Source organism: Salvelinus namaycush, chromosome 32 (assembly GCF_016432855.1).
Source record: "Salvelinus namaycush isolate Seneca chromosome 32, SaNama_1.0, whole genome shotgun sequence".
In the NCBI taxonomy this organism is placed as follows: domain Eukaryota; kingdom Metazoa; phylum Chordata; class Actinopteri; order Salmoniformes; family Salmonidae; genus Salvelinus; species Salvelinus namaycush.
Genome location: NC_052338.1, coordinates 24,889,509 through 24,908,487, shown reverse-complemented (window position 1 = coordinate 24,908,487; position 18,979 = coordinate 24,889,509). Strand labels below are relative to the sequence as shown.

The 18,979-nt window shown below is 45.0% G+C and overlaps 1 protein-coding gene across 2 annotated transcripts in view; it reads right to left on the bottom strand.

Moving 5' to 3' along the window:
• The window catches only part of elmo1 (engulfment and cell motility 1 (ced-12 homolog, C. elegans)), a 216,818-nt gene that overhangs the window by 65,407 nt on the left and 132,432 nt on the right, over window positions 1-18,979 (bottom strand). For both annotated transcript variants that reach the window (XM_038972332.1, XM_038972331.1), the window contains exon 16: window positions 5,293-5,429. In XM_038972332.1, the coding sequence (XP_038828260.1) occupies window positions 5,293-5,429 (137 nt within the window). The remainder of the gene's footprint in view (window positions 1-5,292; window positions 5,430-18,979) is intronic.

Genomic DNA, 18,979 nt, shown 5'->3' with positions numbered 1-18,979 from the left:
GTGACACTGATCCTCAACACTGGGGCCCCTCAGAGGTGCGTGCTTAGTCCTCTCCTGTACTCCCTGTTCACCCACAACTGCGTGGCCAAGCACGACTCCAACACCATCATTAAGTTTGTTGACGACACAACAGTTGTAGGCCTAATAACCGATAAACGATGAGACAGCCTACAGGGAGGAAGTCAGAGACCTGGCAGTGTGGTGCCAGGACAACAACCTCTCCCTCAATGTGAGCAAGACAAAGAAGCTGATCGTGGACTACAGGAAAAGGAGGGCCGAACAGGCCCCCATTAACATCGACAGGGCGGGTCGAGAGTTTCTAGTTCCTTGGTGTCCACATCAACAAACTATCATGGTCCAAACACACCAAGACAGTCGTGAAGAGGGCACGACGTTGCCTTTTCCCCCTCAGGAGACTGAAAAGATTTGGCATGGGTCCCCAGATCCTCAAAAAGTTCTACAGCTGCATCATTGAGAGCATCCTGACTGGTTGCATCGCCGCCTGGTATGGCAACTGATCGGCATCCGACCGTAAGGCGCTACAGAGGGTAGTGTGTGCGGCCCAGTACATCACTGGGGCCAAGCTTCCTGCCATCAGGACCAATATATATTGGGCGGTGTCAGAGGAATGCCCCAAAAATTGTCAAAGACTCCAGTCACCCAAGTCATAGACCGGTCTCTCTGCTACCATACGGCTAGCGGTACCGGAGTGCCAAGTCTAGGTCCAAAAGGCTCCTTAACAGCTTCTACCCCTAAGCCATAAGCCTGAACAATTAATCAAATGGTCAGCCAGACTATTTGCATTGTCTGCTGCTACTCACTGTTTATTATCTATGCATAGTCACTTTACCCCTACATACATGTACAAATGACCTCGACTAACATGTATCCCAGCACATTGACTCGGTACCGGTACCCCCTGTATGTAGCCTCGTTATTGTTATGTAATCTTATTGTGTTACTTTTTATTTAGCAAATATTTTCTTAACTCTATTTCTTGAACTGCATTGTTGGTTAAGGGCTTGTAATTAAGCATTTCACGGTATTCGGCGCATGTGACAAATACAATTTGATTTGATTTGACATTGAGAAATGCATTTCCACAGTTACTTCCCAAATGACACCCTATTCCCTTTGTAGTGCACTACTTTTGATGGGCTTTAGTAAAAGGTAGTGTACTATGATGTAGGGAATATGGTGCCATTTGGGACGCATCATGACTATGCATCCTAATCATTTTTTGCACATTGAGCTTGGCTTTATATAGGCATTACAGCAGCGCCTTCATTATAAAAACTTCCATGCAGTACGCAAGCCAAGCCTTATGATGTGTGATTATCATAATTGTAATTGCATTACTGCCCAACACCGTGATATGTCCAGACTAGAGCCCACCACTCCACATGAAATAGTGACATCACAAACTCTTACAGAAGTCACATACTTTCTTATTCCTGTACATTATAATTAAGCAGTAAGGCCCGAGGGTGTGTGGTATATGGTCAATATACCACACCTAAGGACTGTTCTTACGCACAATGCAGCTCAGAGTGCCTGGATACAGCCCTTAGCCGTGGTATATTGGCCATATTCCACGAACCCCAGAGGTGCCTTATTGCTATTAGAAACTGGTTACAAACATAATTAGAGCAGTAAAAATAAATGTTTTGTCATACGGTCTGATATACCATAGCTGTCAGCCAATCAGCATTCAGGGCTCGAACCACCCAGTATATAATTACATTTTAGTCATTTAGCTGATGCTCTTATCCAGAGCATCATAGGCCTTTACACTCGTACCAGTATACGGGTTGAAAATGGCAGTTGGGCACTGATAAACCTCTAAATTGGAACGCAGTGGCTGTACAGTAAGTAACATGCTATACATGACGTCAGAGCTCTGGCTCTGCGCTTCACAGCTCTGTATGGGTCTTGACTGACAAATTACGAGGACTCTGTGTGTTTTGAAAGATGAAATGTTGAGGATTATAATGAATACTGCTTTGATGTCATAAAAGAAAGCCAAACACCTGTGAGTCCAAATGTGCACTTCACATTTCCATATCATAAAACTCATGTCAGACACAGTGTCAATGTTTATGATCACTATGTTTGATGTACAGTTACAAGATGACATGGCGTTATACCCTGGCTTGTCCTGAACAGAATTAACCTGTTTGTGGTATTGTGAAGAAAATGTACTGCAGCACACACACACCTGAATGCACTCATATCTACTTTCTATGCGCACCAAAATTACAAATCGGTTTCCCTGAATTGCATTGTGAAAGCCTAACAATATATTATCGTATTTTATAACTTAGCTAGTCATGTTGCTAATAGAACCGGCTTTCAAATTATGCCCACTTGACCCAGATTACTTAAAAAACAACAGTAATTATGTGATGGCGGTGATGCAGGGTTGTGTTCCAATCAAAACAACAGTAATTATGTGATGGCGGTGATGCAGGGTTGTGTTCCAATCAAAACAACAGTAATTATGTGATGGCGGTGATGCAGGGTTGTGTTCCAATCAAAACAACAGTAATTATGTGATGGCGGGGATGCAAGGTTGTGTTCCAATCAAAACAACAGTAATTATGTGATGGCGGTGATGCAGGGTTGTGTTCCAATCAAAACAACAGTAATTATGTGATGGCGATGATGCAGGGTTGTGTTCCAATCAAAACAACAGTAATTATGTGATGGCGGGGATGCAGGGTTGTGTTCCAATCAAAACAACAGTAATTATGTGATGGCGGGGATGCAGGGTTGTGTTCCAATCAAAACAACAGTAATTATGTGATGGCGATGATGCAGGGTTGTGTTCCAATCAAAACAACAGTAATTATGTGATGGCGGTGATGCAGGGTTGTGTTCCAATCAAAACAACTACAAGCGCGTTTCTCTAGTTCCTCAACGGCACCGCCAGAAGAGCTAAAAAAAAAACACCTTATAGTGTAATGCATTTCTTTAGGTCTGCTCTTCCACACCAGATTCAACCAATCAAGGTCCTAAGGCGCAGCTGATTAGTAGAATTACAGAGCTAATATAATAACAATAATCATTTAGCAGACGCTTTTATCCAAAGCAACTTACAGTCATGTGTGAATACAGTTGAAGTCGGAAGTTAACATACACCTTCGCCAAATACATTTAAACTCAGTTTCACAATTCCTGACATTTAATCCAAATAAAAATGTCCTGCCTTAGGTCAATTAGGATCAACACTTTATTTGAAGAATGTGAAATGTCAGAATAATAGTAGAAAATGATTTATTTCAGCTTTTATTTCTTTCATCACATTCCCAGTGGGTCAGAAGTTTACATACACTCAATTAGTATTTGGTAGCATTGCCTTTAAATTGTTTAACTTGGGTCAAACGTTTCAGGTAGCCTTCCACAAGCTTCCCACAATGGGTAACTGAGTCAGGTTGGGTGTAACAATGGGTGTAACTGAGTCAGGTTTGTAGGCCTCCTTGCTCGCACACGCTTTTTCAGTTCTGCCCACAAATCTTCTATAGGATTGAGGTCAGGGCTTTGTGATGGCCACTCCAATACCTTGACTTTGTTGTCCTTAAGCCATTTTGTCACAACTTTGTAAGTATGCTTGGGGTCATTGTCCATTTGGAAGACCATTTGCGACCAAGCTTTAACTTCCTGACTAATGTCTTGAGATGTTGCTTCAATATATCCAAATAATTTTCCTTCCTTGTGATGCCATCTATTTTGTGAAGTGCACCAGTCCCTCCTGCAGCAAAGCACCCCCACAACATGATGCTGCCACCCCCGTGCTTCACGGTTGGGATGGTGTTCTCCGGCTTGCAAGCCTCCCCCTTTTTCCTCCAAACATAACGATGGTCATTATGGCCAAACAGTTCTATTTTTGTTTCATCAGACCAGAGGACATTTCTCCAAAAAGTATGATCTTTGTCCCCATGTGCAGTTGCAAACCGTGGTATGGCTTTTTTGTGGCGGTTTTGGAGCAGTGGCTTCTTCCTTGCTGAGCGCCTTCAGGTTATGTCGATATAGGATTAGTTTTACTGTGGATATTGATACTTTTGTACCCGTTTCCTCCAGCATCTTCACAAGGTCCTTTGCTGTTGTTCTGGGATTGATTTGCACTTTTCGCACCAAGGTACGTTCATCTCTAAGAGACAGAGCGCGTTTCCTTCATGAGCGGTATGACGGCTGCGTGGTCCCATGGTGTTTATACTTGCATACTATTGTTTGTACAGATGAACGTGGTACCTTCAGGCGTTTGGAAATTGCTCCCAATGATGAACCAGACTTGGAGGTCCACAATTTTTTTTCTGGGGTCTTGGCTGATTTCTTTTGATTTTCCCATGATGTCAAGCAAAGAGGCACTGGGTTTGAAGGTAGGCCTTGAAATACATCCAAAAGTACACCTCCAATTGACTCTAATGATGTCAAGTAGCCTATCAGAAGCTTCTAAAGCCATGACATAATTTTCTGGAATTTTCCAAGCTGTTTAATGGCACAGTCAACTTAGTGTATGTAAACTTCTGACCCACTGGAATTGTGACACAGTGAATTATAAGTGAAATAATCTGTCTGTAAACAATTGTTGGAAAAATGACTTGTGTCATGCACAAAGTAGATGTCTTGCCAAAACTATAGTTTGTTAACAAGAAATTTGTGGAGTGGTTGAAAAACAAGTTTTAATGACTCCAACCTAAGTGTATGTAAACTTTCGACTTCAACTGTACATGTTCGCGTGGGTGGTCCCAGCGGGAATCGAACTCACAATCTTAAAAAAAATAAAAATGTATTGGATATTTAAAAAACATACAATATACTTGCAGTGAAGCTGCTCAATAACTACATCACATCACATTAGTCATCTAACAACCTCCCATCCAGAACGACATACAGATGCAACCAGGGTCAACGCCCTGCTCAAGGGCACGTCGACAGATCTCCCACCAGCCCTCCAAGATCTCCCCCACAATTCCCCAAGAGCTGTCCCTCACAATCTTAGCAATGCTCTATCAACCGACCCACAGAGGACCATGTGTTATTAATTATATTAGAGCTGAAATCCTACAGTAGCTAGCCTTCCTTTAAGGAATAAACATTACCCTTTGGAAAGTCAAATGGATATAGGCATAAAGTTAACTCTCCGGGGTGAAGTTTCACCTACTGTAGGTACAGATCTAGGATCAGCTTCCTCTCCCCCATCCTAACCTTAACCATTAGCGGGGAGGAATGCTAACTAATCCAAGATCATCGTCTAGGGGCAACTTCCCCCTACCGCAAGTCCACCCTCACCTTGTTGAAGTCTTCGCTGGTGGCCCTCATCTCCTTCCAGGTCTTGTTGAGCAGCTGGATGCAGATGCAGAAGAACTCCTCAAAGGAGCGGTCGTGGGTGAAGAACATGGGGTGGAAGTCATGGCAGTTCTCACTGGCTGTAAAGACAGAGGAACAGAGGAGAAAGGACGTAAGCCTTGTGTTTGAGAGACACATCGACTGTTCTCCCTCAGAGATTTTGGAAATTGGAGGTTTTCCCTACCAGAGATTTTGGACAGTGGCTGTTTGGATGCTTAAGTGGGAAAAGCACAATTTCTAAAGATTTTGCAACAATTACAGTTCGACTGACAAATGCTCAAGTTCAGAGTTGCATTTTTAGGTCTTAATGCAGTATCAGGGCATACAAGGTTTAAAGAGCTGAGACTGAATCATCAATTATTATGAAGATCTCTTGCATGATAATCTATACATATATAATCCCTGAGGTTATGAGAACAAAGGAGACATAACTCCCTCCGGTCCTCTTATGGTTATCAAACCAAGACTAACCAACCCTCGCCTGGCATTGAGGTAATTAGCAAACACATACTGCACACTTGTATTTTAGATTCTATTTTCACTTGTTTTTCATTTTCAATTTCCTGACGTTGTCTCCATACATTCCAGTGTCTAAGACTGCCATGTGAGTAATGGAAACGTGAACTTGAACTGTAGTTTACCTCTACTGACTAAGGTTACGCCCCAAATGGTACCCTATTCCCTATAAAGTGCACTACTTTTGACCAGGGCCCAAGGGGACACACTTCATTTAGTCAGCTACTGAGTCAGTGGTATAAGATCCATCAGTAAAGAGATTTCCCATGGGCCCAGATATACAGAAGCTATACAATAAACATGTCGCCTCTCTGATAAACTAAGACACTTCCATCATATTGAATATAGAATGAAAGCTCATAAGGGATGGTGATACACGCGTGGTTCACGTTTCAGCTATACTTCAATAGAGTGATTCCTCACGAAACCCACACAAAAAGAGACCAGGATCTTGGGGATTTTCACAATGTAATCTATAGAATGGTCCTAGAGGAAGGAAGGACTGTTGACATATATTTGACATGTATCTAAAAGCATAATTGAGAAATAATTGACCAAAGTTGGCATATTTATGACATTTTGGCCTCACACCAACAGCGTCATTGCGTTTTGGTACACCAGAAGTACATTCATTTGCGCAATGCTGCGTTTGCCTTGCAGCATTGCGTTCCAGAGGCAGTTTCAGTGCGTTCTGTGTGGTGCATCTGTTGGATTTGACGAACGTATGAATCAAACTGTATGTGTAGACGGCTTGACAGAAATGGTAGCAGAAGGTGAATGTTGAACTTTTGTTGCACACATATCCAGATGATGCTGCGTACCATTTTGCGCAACGATGCTGTAGGTGTGTTCGAGGCATTACCCTTCTTTAAAACTCCATAATGTTTTATCTGTAGGTGCAACAAAGCAAACATTGGTGTCATATGAAGTTTCCCGCTTGCTCTGTAATACAAGTAGTATTTTGATATCAATAAAACATTGTAGTATATTCATTTATGAATATTGAACATTTAAAATGTTGGATTTGGCAAATGTTTTAATACACTGCTCAAAAAAATAAAGGGAACACTTAAACAACACAATGTAACTCCAAGTCAATCACACTTCTGTGAAATCAAACTGTCCACTTAGGAAGCAACACTGATTGACAATAAATTTCACATGCTGTTGTGCAAATGGAATAGACAACAGGTGGAAATTATAGGCAATTAGCAAGACACCCCCAATAAAGGAGTGATTCTGCAGGTGGTGACCACAGACCACTTCTCAGTTCCTATGCTTCCTGGCTGATGTTTTGGTCACTTTTGAATGCTGGCGGTGCTTTCACTCTAGTGGTAGCATGAGACGGAGTCTACAACCACACAAGTGGCTCAGGTAGTGCAGCACATCCAGGATGGCACATCAATGCGAGCTGTGGCAAGAAGGTTTGCTGTGTCTGTCAGCGTAGTGTCCAGAGCATGGAGGCGCTACCAGGAGACAGGCCAGTACATCAGGAGACGTGGAGGAGGCCGTAGGAGGGCAACAACCCAGCAGCAGGACCGCTACCTCCGCCTTTGTGCAAGGAGAAGCACTGCCAGAGCCCTGCAAAATGACCTCCAGCAGGCCACAAATGTGCATTTGGTAATGTGTATTTGACCTTTAATTGTACAACAGATTTTTAGGCAATATCGCCCAGCCCTAAGCAGAGGGTGACCATTTTGAATCCATTCTAAAAGTAACAGAGATTCCAATCTGGAATTTTCATATACTATATTATGTTCAAAAATATATATTTAAAAAATTGACAAATCAAAAATGGTATATTTTCAATGTTCATGTTTATATATTTCAATATTCATAAATATATGTACTTTTCCCCCCGATAAAAACACTAGTCATATTACAGATCAAGCAGTAATGTTTCATACGATTGTTTTGTTGTTGCTTTGTAGCATCTACAGATGAAACATTATGTAGTCTAAAAGGAGGCCTTGGTAAGGCCAAAATGTCATAAATATGCCAACTTTGATAAATTATTTCTCAATTATGCTTTTAGATACATGTCAAATATATCTCAACAATCCTTCCTTCCTCTAGGACCATTCTATAGATTACATTGTGAAAATCCCCTAAAGAATGGTGTTTTGTCTGGGTTTCATAAGGAATCACTCAATACCAACATGGGTGGCTGACTCATTCCTACACAGTTTGGGCATGTACAGCCATGGGTAGTGTGTGTGTGTGCGTTCATGTGTATAGTCACTGTTCATGACACCACTTCTCCTTCTGTGACAATAAGAGCCTCAAGGCAGAGGAACTCAACTATGCACTTCTAAGCCAATAGGACTGGACCCTCTGTTCTCCATATTCCTAGTCTCACACACACACACACACAGAGGACGGAAGGACCATGTTCTTTAAATGGGACAGGAGGGTTTGGTTCATTCAGTTACATTTCACATTTATCTCCTGTCCCTTGTCTGGTTGCATGTGCCAGATCAGATGGCAGCTTTCTCTTCAGAAATAAATACCCCTGGTTATTCTTGAGGGACTGGGTTCCCTAGCCTGCGTGCCAACAGACACCCACGTCCATCACAGTTCACAATGGAACATTCTCAAATTAGCCATAGCATGGGCTTTTTCCATTTGTTAACACTTCCACCAGACACACCTAGAACACAAACACATAGCTTCTACAGTGTGACAGGATGATGTCTACATCCCAAATGGCACCCTTCTCCCTATACAGCGCACTACTTTTGACCTTTTGACAATGGGCCCTGGTCAAAGGTAGTGCACCATGGGGAATAGGGTGCTATTTGAGATGCAAATGAAGTCTCTGAATACTGCCAGAGTCTGATGGGAGGCTTCATGTGGAGATTAAAGGGAATTTCTCCCTCTTTTCGCTCTCGTTTTCCTAACCCTTTCCCACCTCTTTTCTCCTTCTGTCCTCCGCCAAGTGCTTTGTGAATGGTGTGGCCAGACAGCTAATCTAACCGTTTCCTGAGGGAACTCCATTAGACTGTTTTACAGACACTGGGATGGAGAAATCACTGTGCATTTATTGGGTTACCGGATTCATCATAAACTTCCCACTGAGTGAAATCTGGTTTCTAAGCTCAGTGCATCTGAATACATCAGCGATATTGCCACAGTTCCACCTTATTAATCGAAGGGAAAAACATTGCTTCAAGCCATCTCATTACCCACTGATGGTGGCGAGGACTCCTATAGGACTATTTTAGCTTTCTGACGCTTCTGTTTATTAGCATTTAATGCTATCGAAGCTTTGAAATCACCATGGAGACCAGGGCTTCATGAACGGGTCCCCACAGCAATAACCCAGGGTGTAATGATTGGTAAAAGGTCTTTATGAACTACAGTACACACTCCTCTTTCTCTGTCTATGAGAGCTGATTGAGGAGCTGCCTTAAGGTAAAGGTCTCTGAGTGGAGCAGCCATTTACAGAGTCTCTAGGCATCACAGCAGGGTGCCCTGCCTCCAACAGGGGCCACGGAATTGCATCGACATCGGTAGAATAGGAAACTTCGGGGCATTATGAATGATGCCCACAGGGGCTCTGGGGCTGGTCGGAACGGGTGGGCCCTGATTTGGAGTGATGCGGAAGGGGCTGGTTGGACTGGGTGGGACCCTGATTTGGAGTGATGCGGAAGGGGCTGTGGGGCTGGTCGGACCGGGTGGGGCCCTGATTTGGAGTGATGTGGAAGGGGCTGGTCGGACTGGGTGGGACCCTGATTTGGAGTGATGTGGAAGGGGCTGTGGGGCTGGTCGCGCCGGGTGGGGCCCTGATTTGGAGTGACGTGGAAGGGGCTGTGGGCCTGGTCGGGGCCTTGATTTGGAGTGATGTGAATGTGGATTGTCCCGATTCCCGGAGAACGAACGGTGCCATTACCAGTACGTCAGTCAGCTAGGTGAAGAGTAAAGCCAAAATATGCAACACCGTCTGCTTACTCGACAGGAGGACACAGCCTGCATAAAAGGGATTCAATCAGGTGATGGAGGGATGGAGGATGGAAAAAAAAGCTGACTCAATGCAGCTGTTTCCCCCGTTGGACAGAGTGGGAGGGGAGTGAGAAGGTAAATGGGAGGGGGGTGAGAAGGTGAGGGATGACTGCTGCTCTGGGGGGTTTTACTGATGGGCCGAGCAGGGTGACCGGGGGAAGGAGGTGTGGAGGTGACGGGGAATTAAATGTCAGACTCGCTTTAGACGTTCAGTGAGACAGGAACGGATGGGTCTCACAACACTGGGCAAGGATGGCTACAGAGCTGCAGTCCTGAAAACAAAAAACAGATTCTAAATGTTGCAGATAGAAATAGAATGAATAGAGCCGACACGATTCATTCCCTATTCCATCTGACAGAAAACCATGTGTTCTACACAATGCTTTTCTATCTGAACATTCAGTAACGATACAGCCTGCCTCCAATTGCCTTCGATAGTGCATGGCCATACCTGAGGTGACATATGCTGGAATGGTCATGACATGTTCATAACGTGGTCATAGCGTGGTCATAGCATCTGAACAACCTGACCTTCGTCTCCATGCAGAGAAGCGTTTTTTCTTTCACGTTGTATTATTCATACTGTTACTCCAAGGTTAACTTCTCCCGAATGGTTACTGATTTACTTGTACAAATTCAAAAACTCAGCATTTTGAATCTGACAAATAATGCTCCCATGCTGAACAAATCATTGAAGTGAGAGAGAATTAAATCTGGGGCGTTCTACGCATGACTAGCAGCATCTAAACATCTATGGTGAGCTACAAATGTGAACTGATAATAACCTTTGCATATACAGACCAAATGGAACACCGTGATTTGTAAATATATAGTTTAAATCCTACAGACCCAAATATCCTGGGACATCGGTAGACTCCTTGGCACACAGACAGAGGATGTACAGGGATTGAAATACTTGTATTAAAGCCCAAACACTCTCCTGTATTCTTTGGCCCAAATTCATTAGGCTGAACATGACCTTAATCTGAGATCATTGCATCGTGGCATGGTTATATCACAACTCAACATCATAGGCCAGTGAGTGGACAGGAACAGGACACAACCCCTTCCATCTGTCTAGGACCCCTCAGGGGGACAACAACGTGAGTCACGAGCATGATCTGAGAGAGCAATTGGCTCATGTGACCCCTGCTGAGCATTAATACGGTCTGGACATGTGTGTGTGCTGCTATAAGGAGCTGAAACATGGAACACCAAAAATCCTTACACCGCCAAAGATCCTTACAAAAGATCCTTACACCGCCAAAGATCCTTATGAAAAAACCTGAGGATCAGTTGGGATAACAGGTGCACCAACACCAGCAAGCTGGAGGAGGCCAACATAAACAGCATCCCCACTACTGTAATACATCACCAACTCTAATGGACAGGCCATGCCATCCGGATGCCCAACTCACGCCTCCCGAAACAGATCATGTACTCCCAGTTAAAGGACTGTTCTGATTTAGAATATGTGGACAACTACAATTACCTAGGTGTCTGGCTAGACTGTAAACTCTCCTTCCAGACTCACATTAAGCATCTCCAATCCAAAATTAAATCTAGAATCGGCTTCCTATTTCGCAACAAAGCATCCTTCACTCATGCTGCCAAACATACCCTCGTAAAACTGACTATCCTACCGATCGTTGACTTTGGCGATGTCATTTACAAAATAGCCCCCAACACTCTACTCAGCAAATTGGATGCAGTCTATCACAGTGCCATCCGTTTTGTCACCAAAGCCCCATATACTACCCACCACTGCGACCTGTATGCTCTTGTTGGCTGGCCCTCGCTTCATATTCGTCGCCAAACCCACTGGCTCCAGGTCATCTATAAGTCTTTGTTTGCTAGGTAAAGCTCCGCCTTATCTCAGCTCACTGGTCACCATAGCAGCACCAACCCGTAGCACGTGCTCCAGCAAATCTATTTCACTGGTCACCCCCAAAGCCAATTCCTCTTTTAGCCGCCTTTCCTTCCAGTTCTCTGCTGCCATTGACTGGAACGAATTGCAAAAATCACTGAAGCTGGAGACTCATATCTCCCTCACTAACTTTAAGCGTCAGCTGTCAGATCAGCTTACAGATCATTGCACCTGTACATAGCCCATCTGTAAATAGCCCACCCAACAACCTCATCCCCATATTGTTTTGGTTTTTTGCTCCTTTGCACCCCAGTATCTCTACTTGCACATTAATCTTCTGCACATCTATCACTCCAGTGTTTAACGGCTAAATTGTAATTATTTCGCCACTATGGCCTATATATTGCCTTACCTCCCTCCAGTGTTTATTCCATGTGTAACTCTGTGTTGTTGTTTGTGTCGCACTGCTTTGCTTTATCTTGGCCAGATCGCAGTTGTAAATGAGAACTTGTTCTCAACTGGCCTACCTGGTTAAATAAAGGTGAAATAAAATAAAAATTAAAGGAAGGTCAGCGAGCCCCTGATACAGATCATATATGGCACCTTATCAGACAGCTGGGGGAACACTGCACTAAACAGACAACTGTGAGGACACTGTACTAAACAGACAACTGGGGGACACTGTACTAAACAGACAACTGTGAGGACACTGTACTAAACAGACAACTGGGGGACACTGCACTAAACAGACAACTGGGGGGACACTGCACTAAACAGACAACTGGGGCGACACTGCACTAAACAGACAACTGGGGGACACTGCACTAAACAGACAACTGGGGGGACACTGCACTAAACAGACAACTGGGGGACACTGCACTAAACAGACAACTGGGGGGGCACTGCACTAAACAGACAACTGGGGCGACACTGCACTAAACAGACAACTGGGGGACACTGCACTAAACAGACAACTGGGGGGACACTGCACTAAACAGACAACTGGGGGGACACTGCACTAAACAGACAACTGGGGGGACACTGCACTAAACAGACAACTGGGGGGACACTGCACTAAACAGACAACTGGGGGGACACTGCACTAAACAGACAACTTGGGGGACACTGGAGTAAACAGACAGAGAGAAAACATTGAAGAGGGAGCTGCCTATACTAAATTAATGCCCACTGTGCCCCAGAGGACAAGGGACAGCTACGCAAGGAGAGACTGAACACCCGGAAGGCCTAACCACCACCACTCACCCCTGCCCGCACTGCACCAATATACTGTATGTTGCTCGACCCGGATCGACATCTGAAGACACACAAATTGAAGACCTGATGGAGGACAATCATACTGGACTCGAGTGATCACCGATGATGGTGTGTGGGTCTGTCTGTGTCCTTCTTTCTTTCCAAGAGGTTAGACTCACACAGCAATGAGACCATATAGGGACGTTCTATAAAGAGCAGACTGCCATCACTCTAATGTACAGGCTGAGAGTTGAGGTAATTTCAAAAGCTACTGTGAATGACCAAAGGACAAGACTTACTTCTTGGTACATGACGTCTTAGAGAAAGAAAGAAAGAAAGAGACCAAAGAGGACACGGATCACTTCTTGGTACATGTCCTTCAGGAGTGGCAGATGCATTGAACCTTAAGTCCTACCGCAAGCACACACACCAAAACTCTAACCAAAAGGTGTAAAACCTCTACAAACAGAACTTATCATAAACCTACCCACCCTAAACCTACCCCTAACCACCCTAAACCTACCCCTAACCACCCTAAACCTACCCCTAACCACCCTAAACCTACCCCTAACCACCCTAAACCGACCCCTAACCACCTTAAACCGACCCCTAACCACCCTAAACCTACCCCTAACCACCCTAAACCTACCCCTAACCACCCTAAACCTACCCCTAACCAACTTAAATCTACCCCTAACCACCCTACCCCTAATCACCTTAACCCTACCCCTAATCACCTTAACCCTACCCCTAATCACCTTAACCCTACCCACCTTAACCCTACCCACCTTAACCCTACCCACCTTAACCCTACCCACCTTAACCCTACCCACCTTAACCCTACCCACCTTAACCCTACCCACCTTAACCCTACCCACCTTAACCCTACCCACCCTAACCAACTTGACCCTACTCCCAGGGGAAGGGGAAAATATATATTTAGGGTGTTCCATTGAGAAAGGCACTTGGCGCCAACTGTTTTATGATACACTGTTGATTGGAATGTTATTTAGTGACCACATATTACAGGAGACTACCCTGTATTCTTGATGGAATTTTTGAGCTTTCTGGGACCCCTTCATCTATTTTTACAATGTATTAAAATAGTACCTTGGTTTTAACTAGAGGTTCATCAAATGAGTGGGGTAAGCGTCCGTGCACCCTGTACTACTTGTGGGTAACAGTTTTTGTCCCCTTACCTAACCTTCACCCTAACCCTAACACCAAAACCATCAACCTAACCCTTAAGCTTAAAACAGCATTTGAACAAATTCAGGACATGAAAAAAGTCCAGACTTTTCAAAAATGTTATTGTTTTCCAACATTGTCAGGTCATTGGGGTGAATTGTTAGGATATTGGGGTCCTGATATAAGGTGAGGAGGTGGAGCGAGTGGGACTGCTGAGGGATTATTTAAGATACTCTTTGAAGAGGTAGGGTTTCAAATGTTTTCTGAAGATGGGCAGGGACTCTGCTGTCCTAGCTTCAGGGGGAAGCTGGTTCCACCATTGGGGTGCCAGGACAGAGAAGAGCTTGGAGTCAGTAGGAGTTATTGCATCATGGCGTGGTTATATCACAGGCAGCATGACATCATAGGCCAGTGAGTGGACAGGAACAGGACACGTCCCCCTGAGGGCCCCAGACAGATGGAGGGGGTTAGCAGGGTGAGTCATTGGCCTGAGTAGGGGTACACACCATCTGGCCCATCCCAGCCCTCTGTGTCTGTGTCTGTGTGTGTGTGTGTGTGTGTGTGTGGCCCCAACGCGTACCTTACTAACCACCAAAGGGCGGTCAACAGCAGGATAGTAGCCTCTCTAAAGTTGGAGATGGACAGCGCCCCAAATGGCACCCTATTCCCTACATAGTGCCCTACTTTTGACCAGGGCCCATAGGACTAAGATCAGACCTAGTGTTCTATATGTAGTGAATTGCGTGCCATTTGGAAGACATGGACTGAGTGACTGGACTGCCCGTACTGAAGGGAACAGGATACTAAAACAGAAGTAAAAGGAGGGGTGTTTGTCCTACAAGGCCATATGTCTGTCTCCCTGAATCCCAAATGTTCTATACCCCTGTGAGTAGTCTTCCCCATGAAGGTGGAGGTAGCCTTTCATGGAAGTAAGTTTCTCTCCGCTTCAACAACAAAGGTAAGGTCGCAAAATACTCACTTGGCAGACAGACACCAATCACTTCACCACGTCATTCTGTTCCCCAGGGGTTAAGCATGCTCTGGGATAGTCAGATGCCACCCCCCAGCTCCTATCTATCCTCAGCTGTGACTGGGTAGTCCGGGCCCTGGAGGTCAAAGTTCGCTGTAATCTAGGAGACTTGTGTTTCATTGACAGGCGGGACATGAAGGCTTGAGAACATTGACGCTCTTCTGGCCATATAACTGATTAGAGCTCAGACTACAGACAGACAGACCAGACACTAACTACACAGATGTGACCATCGAGGGAGAGGTGACACACAGGGAGAGAAATAGAGAGAGAGAAAGGGAGAGAGCGTCAGAGCAGATAAGATTGTTTGTAATATAAATTATGTATGAGGTCTGTGTGAGAGAGAGGGCAAGACAGAGAGAGAGAAAGGGAGAGACAGAGAGTGTGAGTGACCAGTGGGCAGAGAGCCTTCCTGACATCTGTCTGAGCCCAGTGAGATGAATGTGATGGGGCAGGAGGGAGGGACGGAAGGAGAGAGGGGAAGGACAAACAAGAGGACGAACACAGAGAGGAGAGTCACCTTGGAGCGAGAGAACCAGCATGATGAAAACACACGGAAAGATGTCATCCTCACTAATTACCATGCCAGCAGGCCTGGACATCCACCTGCGACAAAGGGAGTGTGTGTGTAGGGGAGAGCGAAGTGTGTGTCTATGTGTATCAGTGTGTGTGTGTGTGTGTGTGTGTGTGTGTGTGTGTGTGTGTGTGTGTGTGTGTGTGTACACGTGCGTAACTGTGTGTGTTTGTGAGACGCAGCGTCAGCAACACCTTTCAGGGCCAGTCAATGTCAGGGCCAGTCAGTGTCCTGTCCAGACTGGCAAGAGGATGCCCAGACAGGTCAGGGAGCCTTGGTTCCCTTCCAGCCAATGGGTCAGTAAGGCAGCTGAGTGTGAGTTCTCTCCCATGCTGGACAAATCTCTTCACATCAGACCTCGCCTAACTGTTGGGCCATTAAGGTCAGGACACGTGGGCTGCGGCCCAAATCGCACCCTATTCCCTATATACAGTGGGGAGAACAAGTATTTGATACCTGCAAAACCTGCAGTGTTTCCTACTTACAAAGCATGTAGAGGTCTGTCATTTTTATCATAGGTACACTTCAACTGTGAGAGACGGAATCTAAAACAAAAATCCAGAAAATCACATTGTATGATTTTTAAGTAATTCATTTGCATTTTATTGCATGACATAAGTATTTGATACATCAGAAAAGCAGAACTTAATATTTGGTACAGAAACCTTTGTTTGCAATTACAGAGATCATACGTTTACTGTAGTTCTTGACCAGGTTTGCACACACTGCAGCAGGGATTTTGGCCCACTCCTCCATACAGACCTTCTCCAGATCCTTCAGGTTTCGGGGCTGTCGCTGGGCAATACGGACTTTCAGCTCCCTCCAAAGATTTTCTATTGGGTTCAGGTCTGGAGACTGGCTAGGCCACTCCAGGACCTTGAGATGCTTCTTACGGAGCCACTCCTTAGTTGCCCTGGCTGTGTGTTTCGGGTCGTTGTCATGCTGGAAGACCCAGCCACGACCCATCTTCAATGCTCTTACTGAGGGAAGGAGGTTGTTGGCCAAGATCTCGCGATACATGGCCCCATCCATCCTCCCCTCAATACGGTGCAGTCGTCCTGTCCCCTTTGCAGAAAAGCATCCCCAAAGAATGATGTTTCCACCTCCATGCTTCACGGTTGGGATGGTGTTCTTGGGGTTGTACTCATCCTTCTTCTTCCTCCAAACACGGCGAGTGAAGTTTAGACCAAGAAGTTATTTTTGTCTCATCAGACCACATGACCTTCTCCCATTCCTCCTCTGGATCATCCAGATGGTCATTGGCAAACTTCAGACGGGCCTGGACATGCGCTGGCTTGAGCAGGGGGACCTTGCGTGCGCTGCAGGATTTTAATCCATGATGGCGTAGTGTGTTACTAATGGTTTTCTTTGAGACTGTGGTCCCAGCTCTCTTCAGGTCATTGACCAGGTCCTGCCGTGTAGTTCTGGGCTGATCCCTCACCTTCCTCATGATCATTGATGCCCCACGAGGTGAGATCTTGCATGGAGCCCCAGACCGAGGGTGATTGACCGTCATCTTCAACTTCTTCCATTTTCGAATAATTGCGCCAACAGTTGTTGCCTTCTCACCAAGCTGCTTGCCTATTGTCCTGTAGCCCATCCCAGCCTTGTGCAGGTCTACAATTTTATCCCTGATGTCCTTACACAGCTCTCTGGTCTTGGCCATTGTGGAGAGGTTGGAGTCTGTGTGATTGAGTGTGTGGACAGGTGTCTTTTATACAGGTAACGAGTTCAAACAGGTGCAGTTAATACAGGTAATGAGTGGAGAACAGGAGGGCTTCTTAAAGAAAAACTAACAGGTCTGTGAGAGCCGGAATTCTTACTGGTTGGTAGGTGATCAAATACTTATGTCATGCAATAAAATGCAAATGAATTACTTAAAAATCATACAATGTTATTTTCTGGATTTTTGTTTTAGATTCCGTCTCTCACAGTTGAAGTGTACCTATGATAAAAAAGTTACAGACCTCTACATGCGTTGTAAGTAGGAAAACCTGCAAAATCGGCAGTGTATCAAATACTTGTTCTCCCAACTGTATAGCACTACTTTTGACCAGGGACCGTAGGGCTCAGGGTGAAAAGTAGTGCACTATTAAGGTAAAATAAGTGTTTCCGTCCCCATTGTCATCAACACAGCTGGCTGTTTTAATAAAGTGTTTCCGTTCCCATCGTCATCAACACAGCTGGCTGTTTTAATAAAGTGTTTCCGTCCCCATTGTCATCAACACAGCTGGCTGTTTTTAATGAAGTGTTTCCGTTCCCGTCCCCATTGTCATCAACACAGCTGGCTGTTTTAATGAAGTGTTTCCGTTCCCATTGTCATCAACACAGCTGGCTGTTTTAATGAAGTGTTTCCGTTCCCATTGTCATCAACACAGCTGGCTGTTTTAATGAAGTGTTTCCGTTCCCGTCCCCATTGTCATCAGCACAGCTGGCCGTTTTTAATGAAGTGTTCCCGTTCCCATTGTCATCAGCACAGCTGGCTGTTTTAATGAAGTGTTTCCGTTCCCGTCCCCATCGTCATCAACACAGCTGGCTGTTTTAATGAAGTGTTTGCGTTCCCATTGTCATCAACACAGCTGGCCGTTTTTAATGAAGTGTTTCCGTTCCCGTCCCCATTGTCATCAACACAGCTGGCTGTTTTTAATGAAGTGTTTGCGTTCCCGTCCCCATTGTCATCAGCACAGCTGGCTGTTTTTAATGAAGTGTTTCCGTTCCCATTGTCATCAACACATCTGGCTGTTTTAATGAAGTGTTTCCGTTCCCATTGTCATCAACACAGCTGGCTGTTTTAATGAAGTGTTTCCGTTCCCGTCCCCATTGTCATCAGCACAGCTGGCTGTTTTAATGAAGTGTTTCCGTTCCCGTCCCCATTGTCATCAGCACAGCTGGCTGTTTTAATGAAGTGTTTGCGTTCCCATCGTCATCAACACAGCTGGCTGTTTTAATGAAGTGTTTCCGTTCCCGTCCCCATCGTCATCAACACAGCTGGCTGTTTTAATAAAGTGTTTCCGTCCCCATTGTCATCAACACAGCTGGCTGTTTTTAATGAAGTGTTTCCGTTCCCGTCCCCATTGTCATCAACACAGCTGGCTGTTTTAATGAAGTGTTTCCGTTCCCATTGTCATCAACACAGCTGGCTGTTTTAATGAAGTGTTTCCGTTCCCATTGTCATCAACACAGCTGGCTGTTTTAATGA